This window comes from Conger conger, chromosome 5 (genome assembly GCF_963514075.1).
Source record: "Conger conger chromosome 5, fConCon1.1, whole genome shotgun sequence".
NCBI classification, from domain to species: Eukaryota; Metazoa; Chordata; class Actinopteri; order Anguilliformes; family Congridae; genus Conger; species Conger conger.
Window position 1 is genome coordinate 4,772,762 of NC_083764.1, and position 12,231 is coordinate 4,784,992.

The window sequence follows — 12,231 nt, forward strand, 5'->3', positions numbered from 1 at the left end:
AGATGCAGGAAGCAACATCAAAAAACAATCTGGATTGATTTATCTAGCTTCTTCCTGGAAGTGTGGAGGTATTCATTAATGAATTTGGCTGAGAAATTTACAAGAGCCAATGCCAAGGGGAACAGCGTATCCTCAAACTCAATTTCAGCTGGGAGCAAACACGTGTGCCACTGACCTGTTTGTGAAGACTTTGCTGTAGTTGAAGACCTGAATCTCCAACATCTCGTTGCCATCAATCTTACTCGCGATTGGCCATCTGAATGTCTGTGGGGGGGGGAGAGATAGAGGTACAAGTTATTGATTGACTGGTGAATGGCTCAATGAACAACATCAACCAAACAATCAGGTCAGCACCCATTCAACCAGCACGGGTCATGGTCAGCGCCCAGTCAACTAGCAGGGCTCATTGGTTTGTGACAAGATGCTAACACTGGAACGGAGCCTTAACAGATACCAGACCATGGGGCCCATCCACACACTGGAACAGAGTATTAACAGATAGCAGACCATGGACCCCATCCACATACTGGAATAGAGCCTTGACCGATACCAGACCATGGGGCCCATCCACACACTGGATTTGGATTTCAGGTCCAGATTTGATGATTGCTGCCTAAATTGGTTCATTAAACGACTCAATTTGTTATTTTAAAAGGGGAACAAACGCAACGTTCTGTTTTTTTTTTCTTCTTTTGTCGTTGAACACCTGGCACAATGGTGAAGGCCCAACTCTTCAGATCTAATGTCAGTTTGCAGTAATACTGCTGTGCGTTGATTGGTCAATGTAGAACGTTCAGGGTTTGCTGAGCATGTCGATGAGAACATGCTCAGCAACATGAGGCCAATCATAACTGCTTCAGAGAAGTGGGCAAGGCAGACAGCACGGCATAGCCAATAGGAAGCCGGGCTTGCTCTGGTGGTTGCAAGCTTTAATCCTAGTGTGGCCCTTCTGCTGTGCCCCAGAGCTAAGCACTTCAATTTTACAGCTTTAATTAGCGTCCAGCTGTACAGAAATTAGAATCTGCAACAGACCACCCGACTGCAGAATAAATCCCAGTGAAAAATACTCCACATCGCTATGACGCCAAACATTAATTAGTGGAAAACTTCATACACACAGAGGAATATACAAAGCTATCCCAAGTCATACAGAATTAGCTTGTATAAACTGTTTTCTATACCTTGCTTTGGGCATCGATTCAAATCATCAACTGCCCTCCAATTTGATTAGCAAATAAAAGTATGCCTTGGGAAAGCCATTAATCAAAGGGAGCTGTTTAACTTTGATTTCTTTCATCACTGCTCCCCGCATTGGGCTCGTGGTGAAACAACACACAGATTTTGAATTATGAATGAAAGCCAAACAGAGATGTTGATTCATTTGGCATATTAGAGGCAGTTCCTTTTCATAGTATCATGTGATTACAATACTGTGCACTGAACATTCTAATGCTGATGTAACAATCACTACTGGCAATTATGAAAGCAGAGGAGTTCTAGAACACTGACTTAGAATTCTGAAAACAAAGAACATTCCAAAGAACCCGACTTTCAAAGGGCTATTCTTTCTGCGGTCTCTAGTAACATGCGACATGACTGGGTAAATGAATAAGCAACAAGCTCATTGGATCAGGGTCCAGCGAACCAGCTGCCCAGTGTCCTTCACCGGCTTACGAGAATAGCTTTACAGCCGGAAAACATTGGCTTCAGTTTGAAATGCAAGCACGACTGGGAATAGTCACATAGCCTGTTTATCCACTGTGTTAATCGACACAGTAAAATGCATCCAAGTGCACTCTGTTAGTGTTGAATCACTGGATATTTCACTGTGTGCAGGACGTTTGACGCTTACCATCTACATTGCAGTATAAGGATAATACAAATCATAACAATATTTTTCAAAGTTGTTCTTTAATTATCATTTTTATATAATGTCTGGCTGTGATGGATTGGTAACCCGTCTAAATAGGATTCCTACCTCTCCCCCAAAGCATGGTGGGATAGGTTCCAGCCCTTGACAGTGATGGATGGTTTAATATTATCTGGTGCCATTTTGAGGAAACTGCTACTCTTTTTCCCTATATTTCAACAGGCATCATTATTACCTAATTACCCAGAGAAGCACAAGTAACTATACACTGAAAGTTGCAGATTTGGGCAAAATAGATATCCAGACTAAATTCAGAGAGAAAGACAGATAGAGTGAGGAGTGATAGATGCCGAGAGCATTTGGTAAGCTGCCAAATTTACAGTCACTTCTTCAGACGATAAATCACAGGAACTTCTTCTGTGGAATGGCAAGCTTTGCAAGCTCCATATCTAAGGAAAAAAAAGCTAGGGGGCATCTCTGTTAACTGCTTAAAGTTAAAGTTAAAAAGTTAAAAGCTAAAAGTTTAAAGTTAACAGATATTTTTGGAATGTTTTTGGAATTTTTCAACAGTCTTCTACATACCAGTTTTAATGTGTGGTTATTTGCATTACTGTCACCTTCCTGTCAGCTTTGACCAGTCTGGCCCTTCTCCTCTGACCTCTCTCATTAACAAGTTGTTTCTGTCTGCAGAACTACTGCACTGCTCTGGAGGTTTTGTATTTTTTTGTTTGTTTTTCGCACCATTCTCTGCAAACTCTAGAGACAATTGGGCGTGAAAATCACAGGAGACTCAAACCACCCTGTCTGGCACCAACAGTCACTTAGATCACATTTCTTCCCCATTCTGACATTTGGTCTGAAAAACAGCTGAACCTCTTGACCACGTCTGCATGCTCAATGAGTATATTTGTGATCTCACACCTTAAAAGAGGAAGTGAATTCTAATCCATTAAATAAGATTCTGCAAGGTAATTTGGTAAGGTACTGTAAGCAGGCAAGAGTTTACATACTCAATTATTGAGGAGCTAAACACTCTTACACAATAGGTAAGTGACAAGCTAAGTTACATAATAGGTAAGTGACCCCTCTTCAAACAGGATAACAATTTATTTGAGTTTCTGTTCACCAGCCAGGGGACTCCAGATGGACCTCAGCTACTCAGCAAACTCTGACGGCACGCTTTGATGAGACAGACATGCTGACTGATGTGATTTGATCCCGTTCCAGGAGATTAAAAAAAAAGCATTTTGCCTTTACGGTGAGTGGCAGGTGTCAGCTGGTACTCAGAGGCTGTTTAACGAGTAACCGATCTCGCTGTTTCAGCTTGGCTCCGCCTTCCGCACAATTTGGGGAAAAAAAACTCAAAACCGATTCTGTGGTGGGTGGAGTGGGGTGGACAATTTCCTTTGACATGCTTTTCTACCAGTCCTCAGGTTTAAGCCATTTCATGTTGAAGTAATGGCATGGATTAAAACCAGCTTCACTTTAAAGTAGGCATATTTAAGTATTTTAGTGTAATTAGCTTTTACGAACGTGTCTCAGATGCTTCACAGCTTTTCTCCCGGGGGGGGTGGGGTCTGATTTATTATGCGTGAGGGAGGGGTTATGATTGGACGGTTGAGTGCTGATAGGGGTGATCCATCACCCTATGGGAGAAGCAGACTCCTGCGGTGGGCATATGGCAGGGCCGTCCACACAGCCAACCAGCTGCCGGCACGCTCCACACCGCTGAACTCGGAGAAAAGCCCCCCCACAGCCCGGAGAAACACACCACCACGGCTAATTACACATCAATCCCCCCACGGACGTTTAAAAAGTGGGAAGACGCAGTGGGAAGTGGCTAATCGGCTTCCCCTACCAGCACAGCTGCTGCTGGTGTCGCCCACGGTGCAAAACAGGGCACAGCTCGAGAGGGAAACAAAACAAACAAAACAAAACAAATTTGAGAATGTTTAGCTATCTGGAACATTCCGGATAGATCCCTAGTCACACGTTACAAGGTTTGTGAATCGGCATTAACTATTGTAGTTGTTAATCATGAATTAATGATGGACAAGTACATTAATCAAGCATTAAATTAGTTGAACTTTTCATTTGTGAACAAATAACGACCATATTTGTTACATGATATTCATACATTAGCAAACCATAGGATACGTATAATTTGTAAACCATTAACAAATACATGAACTGACTTTTTCATTCCAATATGAATTGGTGATAACTAATGTAGTTCTTAACATGAATTAATGATGTACAAATACATTAACAGGGCTGCACAGACTAACTTCCCAGTCGTAGTTAGTCACCAATTCATGGAACCTTATTGTGAAGTGTGACCAGATCATTCACCCAACCTGTGTTAAAGCAGGGTTCCGGATAGGCTCTGTCAATGTCACAGGAGAATGTTCCGGGGATGTTGCATACAAACCTACCGGCAACATCCCCAGATGGTTAGCAATGCTGCAAATGGAAAGTGTTGAAATGGCAGATTTCTTTAACGCTGCAAGCATTTCTGATGACTCAGACATAACATGAATTTTCATTTTCAATTCAGTTTGAATTACTTTTTTTTTTTTTTTTTTGCTGGGGTAACAAAATAAATGATATTTCAAGACCTTTCAAAGCAATATTCCTCCAGACTTAGAGATAAGGAACTTTCAGGGAACTTCACAGTACATCAGTGCTTGAAACATTTACAAGCAGGTACAAAAAAAAAAAAACATCTGCTGTCACGGGCAAGATAGAAGAGCAGCATGTTCCGCAAATTGTTCCTCAGTCGAAATAATGCGGAATAATTATCCTTTCTCCCAGACCGAAAAGATCTATGCGTCTTTGGCTGGAGGGGAGGAACCATTAGCAAATTCCCCCCCTCGTGTCTCACTGACAGCCCCACTCAGATCATCCCGGGAGTACCACTGAGTGCGTTAATCAGAGGCCTGGGTGAGACACACAATCGCTTAGGATTCGAATCCTTTTCTACGCTTTGTACACGCCTGGCGTGATCGCTTCGTACATGTCTGGCGTGATAGAACCTATGAAATACTGTCAGAAGAGGTGCAAACCCCTTCTGGAGCTCCCGGGCTCCTCAATCGCAGCAGGCAAGATCAATCGAGCACAGAGAAGTCTTTGAGTCCTAAACATTGACATATTTGACCCGGGTCTGTTAAGTACCGTGACCGGCGTGGGATTTGTAAGGGGTTGGTAGTCTAGGGAGGACCGGTTTGGGAGGGGGGGTTGGCAGGACATGATGGATGGGGCGCTACTCAGCCAGGCTGGGGCGGGTGAGCAGGGGGGGATACCGCCCGTGTCGTGTTAACGGGACCGGCCGTAATCGCACACAGATGGTGATGCCACGGCGCGGAACTGCGGAAACCCAACCCGGCGATCCCCGTCTCCGAAACGAGCCCAACCCGGCGGCGCGCGGCAGGGACCCCCGCAGGTCATCAGCCAATCAGGCGAGACGGCGAGGTGATCTCAGCCCTTAAAGAGCCGCTCTGTCATTTCCGCGGAAACACGCTCTGCAGCGCAGAGAGACGGTTTACGTATCCATTTAGACTGCGTTCCACACCCTTTCAGAAATAAAGACACAGTGGAGGTAATTTTTTGTTCTTCAAGGATGAAATTACCCAAACAGTCATGTTCTCTGTGCTGGATAAATGAGCACATTTGATACAAATGAATAATATATTCCTTGCTAGGGCTACAGTTTTATGTACCTATAAGGGTACCGGCCCAGCAACAAGCATTTGTACATTTATTTCTGAGAGTGTGTGTATTGCATATTGACATATTTCCGAGAAAGAGCACACATCATTCTGCCCTGCATCATCTGTCCTAAGGGGGGAAATCAACCTTGGTGATGAAAAGTCATCTTTCGCAAATAGGGCAAAACATTTACCATGCCATAAACTCGATATTGGAAGTGATACAGAAAAGCCACTGTGGCGTTATTGAAACATACACACACACGCAAACACACACCCCTTTCATCAGGCCCTTGGGTGTTCTTCAGTCTCTGTGTTGCACCATTATGTTATTGACCACAGTAAATCTGTGTGACAGAAATATCAATAACCCAGTGCTGACATTGATATAACAGAGAGGAAATTACTGGGTGAGTTCTGCAGAAAGGCTGTGGGGGTTTCTGCAGAGGGACCTGTGACATCACAATAAAATCGGCACGAAAAGGAACTTTGAACACAGAGGCGGTGTTCCGCTCTGCTCTGCCTCTCTGTGATTAGAATGCTCCCGACAGAACATTCTACTGCTGATGTAACAATCACTGCTGGTAATCGAAAGCAACCGAGTTCTAGAACACGGTCTTGGAATTTTATATATATATATAAAAAAAATGTTTTCCATAAAACTGACACAAAGGCTTATAATAAGTGCTGCAATTTCTCAATGTGGACAGAGCGCTTTTTAATGAGGGTGCTGTAAGACTGCGGCTCTGTGGAGCTGGCCTTCCACACTCATATCCCTTTCACAGCTGCACAATAACTGGCAACATAACAAAAGAAACCATTCACAATACTTCTCAATATTGTGCCAATCTTAACCTGCCATATGCAGTCATCCACACCCACAGTTCTTCACAGTCGTGTTCCCCGAGGCGATACAATTAAGCTCTGCTTGGTGCGATCTAGCAGAACCAGGGTCGTTAAGTCACCGTGTTCAGCCCCATTACGTTGGAGGAAACACCATAACTGTACTTTATGTTTCTGAATTCCCCCCCAGGGGGAACAAAGTTATTCCGTTCTATTCTATGGTATCGCTGATGTTGTCATAATGATATTTTTCCACCTCCAAAAGCAGGTGATTTCATAAATTTGTTTTCTCACAATATATCCTCCCCCCCTCTCTCGCCTTCCCCAACATACACTGATATATCCATCATATTGACTTATCCAATAAAAACCCAGCGTCTCCCCAAAAATTTTGGCTCTAAGTTCTGGGCTGCCCCTGGCCTGGGGCAGGCGAGGAGGATGGTGCTTTGTTGTCATGGTAATGGACCCGGTACCGGTTAGTCCAGGGGTCAGCAACCCCGGTCCTGGAGACCTGCAGGGTGTGGCTGGTTTTAGTTTTCACCTTAAAATCAGCGACCGATTCCGACCCACGAAACCAGGTGAGGTGAGTTATCTGTGTAATTAACTGCTTTAATAGATCCATTAAGTGCTGAGTAACAACAAAAACCAGCACACCCTGTGGCTCTCTGTAGGATGTAGCGTACAAGACGGGTGCAATTCCCAGGCAGGACATTGCATCTCATCCACTCACTAAAGTCTTGCCACATAGAATAGCCCAATGTACACAAAAGACATGCGTCTTAGCACACGCTTACATCCGAAGCATGCAGTACGAATGAATGCATGCATTTTTCAGGATATGTAGTACCCTGGGATCAAAGCCAAAACATTTGCATTGATATTGCAATGCTCTACCAACTGGGCCACAGGACTACTGTACATTACATCACCTCTCATTTCAGTGCTGATTCAACTGATTCAGCTGTGCCCATTTCAGTACCGTCCTTCTCAGCACTACACAGTCATAATGGTTTTTATTGTCACACTGTTGCCACAGGCACTATGGGTTGTAAAAGTCCTAAATAAATGTATATGGACAAGAAACAACAGCCTCTTATAAGAATGGAAACACATCTATGCATAACTGTGTCTGGACCGTGCCAAATTGTGTGCTTTGTTAAGCCAAGGTCACACTTATAGTTCTAACAATACACACTTCAATCAGTGCTTTTATCTAGATTTATCCATTAAACCAAGTAGCCAATAGAATGTGTGACCACCCAATGGAATATATAAATTGCATTGCAAACAAATATAGAATTGATTTTACCATATGTTTTCATATCAGCAGGATAATTGCTGCTGGTTTTATCTTTTGGGCATTGGCCAGATTCCTGTCGCCCCTTCCATTCAAACAGCTTTTATTGCAGGCGGACTTTGCTATTCCTTTCTGCAACACCTTGTTCTGAGGAAGAAGCATGAATGAGATGCACCACGCGATACATAACTGGAATGGCGAGCCGATCCTTCTTTGAGGGGTGCTGTTTGTGCATTCATTAAGCCCCTGACTGTACAACATGTTTATATGAGTGCATTTCACTCTGCATAAGGAGAGTGCTTTGCTGTGGCCCAGGCTCAGTGACACTCACTGGGGGAGTTACATCTTGTTGAAATGTAAATGTATTAATTGAGCAGCAGTCTTAAAAACACAGCAGCACGTGAGCACACAGGCCAGCTCAGCCTCAAGACTTATGCCTGTGGATTCCCATGGGGGCGATGTTGTGAAATACACGCTAGAGCAGGGCTGCCCAACCCTGCTCCTGGATATCTACCGTCCTGTAGGTTTTTACTCCGACCCTAACAAAGCACACCTCATTCAATAGCTAGAGCAGGGCTGCCCAACCCTGCTCCTGGAGATCTACCGTCCTGTAGGTTTTTACACCAACCCTAACACAGCACACCTCATTCAACAGCTAGAGCAGGGCTCCAACCCTGTTCCTGGAGATCTACCATCCTGTAGGTTTTCACTTCAACTAGATCTCCAGGAACAGGGTTGGGCAGCCCTGCTCTAGCTGTTGAATGGGGTGTGCTTTGTTAGGGTCGGAGTGAAAACCTACAGGAACAGGGTTGGGCAGCCCTGCTTATTTCTGTCTGTGTGAGCTGTCCATGGTGCTGAAATGTTGTTTTACACTGTAGAGTAGGGGAGACCAACCATGGGTCATGGAGGGCCAACAGTCTACTGGCATTCGTTACAACTGATCACAACACCTGCTGGAGCAATTTAGTTATCTGTTGTCTCCGTTGCTGTTTTTTACTCGGGTTTAAAAGAGGGAGTACAAACATACTTATTTGGGGTGGTGACTACTTTGACTCATTTCCTCGTTCATTCCATTTGCCACCTAGTGGTGAAATGCGGTCACTGTAACTGCATTTGTTAAGCTAATTATAACCCAAAAACTTGCGATATGGCTAAGCCAATTTTAGAAATTAGGTCTCATCTAAAGCATATGGCAGTAATGAGAACGAAAGAATTGCTGTCCAAAAGATCCTGTGACCATTAAGAATTTTGAGTAAGCATCACCTTGTGTGCTGGACTTACATCCAATCATATATTAATTGTACCCTATCTGACATGTTTAGTTGTTTGTCCTTTGACCTTTGCATGACCGTTAGCATTAAAATACTGCATTTTACTGATTTACCTTTTCATTATTAATGTCACAGCTGCTTTCTTCACAGTGTTCCACTTTGGGCTTAAACCTGCAACCTCTACATCGCAAGACTCAGCCCTATACTATACTATACTGCACTATACTATACTATACTATACTGCATTACCTACTACACTGCTGCATTTTGCACATCCGTGTTTGTGTCTCTCTAGTGAAAAGAGCAGGACTGTAATGTAATGAAGAGCTATTCATCCATTTCAGCACAGAATGTAATGAGCATCTAGCTGCCAATCTGTTCCTGCCATTTGGTGGTGATAATGATTGCTTCCCATATTCCGGGAAAGAAAAAAAAAAGAAAAAACATGTTTAACGAAGCTATTATTTATGAAATATTGATTATTCAAAATCAATGAGGGCTGAAGTGGGCTATACCGGTATAAACAGCAGGTTCTGGTAATTTCTCAGCTAGGAACTTATTCAAATGTGTCTCACAACATTTTAAATTAATTCATGTTTTTCAATGATGAAGGCAGCATGCCGAAACATTTGGATCTTTAAGCTTCAGCTAAAAATGCTGCAGAGCTTTCCAGCACATAGTGATTCAACTCTCTCAGGGCTACAGAATTTCTTCAATGAGGAAAAAAGCCACAGACTAAACCACAAAAGTAAAAAAATTTAAAATTAAACCGGTAACAACTGGATTCCTCAGAGAATTAATCCTAAAAGAACGTAAAGTGCTGGCTTTGAGACTCAAGGACCGTGCCTGCACGGTGAGAAGCTGAAATGGAAATGAGGTAGGTTGTAATGGCGTGGGCAAGGCAGTGGGTGGATGCCTTTTATTCTCATTGTGGCCCCGAAATCAAAGAGCACAGAGAGGCGTTTAGACAGACCCGCCGGGGAGACCGGCCCTCCAGGAGCCGGAGAAAGGGAGAAACTCAGAACCTCCGCTTGTGAAATAAAGCAAACGCTCGCCTCAGGACCTTCCTCCAGAGCATACAGGCGGTGTCGCACACAGTCTGCGCTGTGCAGGCAAATACGGGCTATTCTGAACGCAGTGACACGGTCAATCTTCACTTTATAAAATCATCAAAATAATTAGCGAAGCTTTAGCCACCAGAATCGAAACAGTCACCCCAATCTTAATTCATCCCGACCAAACTGGATTTATCAAAGGACGACATTCATGAAACAATATGCACAGGCTATTTAATTTAATTAATGTCAACAATCAACATAGTTTAAAAGCAATAATCACTTCCCTGGAAGCGGAAAAACCTTTCATAGAGTTAACTGGACATTTCTATTCGCAACATAGCTAAATTTGGGAAGAATCTTTACTTTATAACTGCCAGCTCTGGCCAGCAGACCAGCTGGTGGTGTTGGGCTGGCAATGGTTTCGCACAGGGAGGCTCGCCTTGCCACGATCACAGGGAGGCTCGCCTTGCCATCCTGTTACAGAGGCTCCAACGGCTATTTCCTCTAAATTATGCAAAATTCACTGCCTTCAAGAGGGTGGGGGGCTTTGGGTATGGGGGAGGGGGGCGCTGATGAGGATTCTCAACCACATCAGAATTCCCAACTTCCCAGCTTGACGCTTCCATTCGAAAACACTTCCTGTGAATTATTGAAGAGGAGATCCTCCCTATAGCCGCTGGGACAGTGGGGGGGGATCCTCCTCTTTTGCGGATTACAGGAAGCCTGGGGGTGGATGGGGGGGTTCTGCCATCTCCCCCAATAACACACCGAGCGTGATTAACACACACACTTAACTCCTGACCTGCAGGCTTCTGCTGGTCACAGGAGGCCCATCCTCAGTCATGTGACCCCCGCTGTGACTTCATCCTGTCTGTAGAAACGGCTTCGCGGCTGACTCAGGTTATTCATTTTTTTTACATTAGCTGGGAGCCATTTTAACCCAGCCTGCTTTACCAATACAGCACATAGAGCACTGAGGAGTCGGAGAAAAGTCACTGAAATGTGCACCATTCAACCTGTCCAGATCGCGGATGAGTTTGACTTGAAACTCCCCATTGCTCCAACATTATTACACAATCTCAAAATGTTAGCAGGAGAAACATTGATCAATCTGCCAATCTTCAATTTTGTGAAGTGCTGCTTACTAACAGGTTGTCAAGGTTGAGCGCAACGCAGGCTGCAGTTAGATTTAACCTACACACACACACACACACACACACACACACATACACAAGCACACCCCAAATAGCTTAAAAGTTGAGGAGAAAGTTAGACTGAGTGTCTGTGAGCGTTTAAGCGCTGCTCCTAACACTGAAGTGGAAGCACTTACAGTACGTTCTCCCGCGATTGCGGAAGTCGCAGTGGTTAAGTGCATCTGCTCTCTGGATGTAATGTGATTTCCCGAGGCTGAGCGTCCACTCTGCTCCTCCTCCTGAGACAGCAGGTTTACAGGATCCCACAGCTCACACAGCACCATCGCTGGCGGCCATTTTGTCCTGTAAGGCTCCTGTCCTGAAGCTAAAACTAGACTTTTTCTCCAGCAATGTCTGTACAGGCCTATAGGGGGCAGTCTTTTCTCTGGACCATACAAACACCAATCCCCAGCACTGGTAACATTGTACACCAGGGTTCCTTAAACTCTTTGCACACAGTCCAAGTGAAAATACATGTTATACATGTTAACATGTTCATTTAAATGACGATTATGTTGATGATTCAATGACTGTTGAACGTTCTGTTTGAGAATTTTTGTTCAATAAAAAAAAAGATTTTGAAGTACTTTTTTTTTTTTATATAGAAAAATGATCAGTGACCACACTGGTAAAATTAATTTTAAAATCAATTCATTGCAAATTCCATTTCACTCATTCTAAAGCAGCCTGACAATGAACACTATCCCAGCAGTAGTGAATAGCAGCTACATTCACAGATGATTTGACACAAACTTTGATAGGACATAACGAGTATAAAATTCTGCTTTTCCATGATATTGATATGAACAGTCAGCCTGAAATGCACCAATGGGAGAAACTGGCAGGGAAATTAGCCCAATCACAGGAGGCCTGGAGATTCAGCTCATTTCTTCAGCTCGACAGCCGCGTTTCCTGTGAGTGCATCCCAGGGCTACAGCAGTGCTGCCTTCAGAGGCTAGCGTCTCCCAGCTCACAGCGCTACGCTGCTTCAG

At 44.0% G+C, this 12,231-nt stretch overlaps 1 protein-coding gene across 1 annotated transcript in view; it reads right to left on the bottom strand.

The window, feature by feature from the left end:
* The window catches only part of otofa (otoferlin a), a 103,398-nt gene that overhangs the window by 81,076 nt on the left and 10,091 nt on the right, over positions 1–12,231 (bottom strand). The window contains exon 3 of the mRNA XM_061242002.1: positions 176–264. Coding sequence (XP_061097986.1) covers positions 176–264 — 89 coding nt within the window. The remainder of the gene's footprint in view (positions 1–175; positions 265–12,231) is intronic.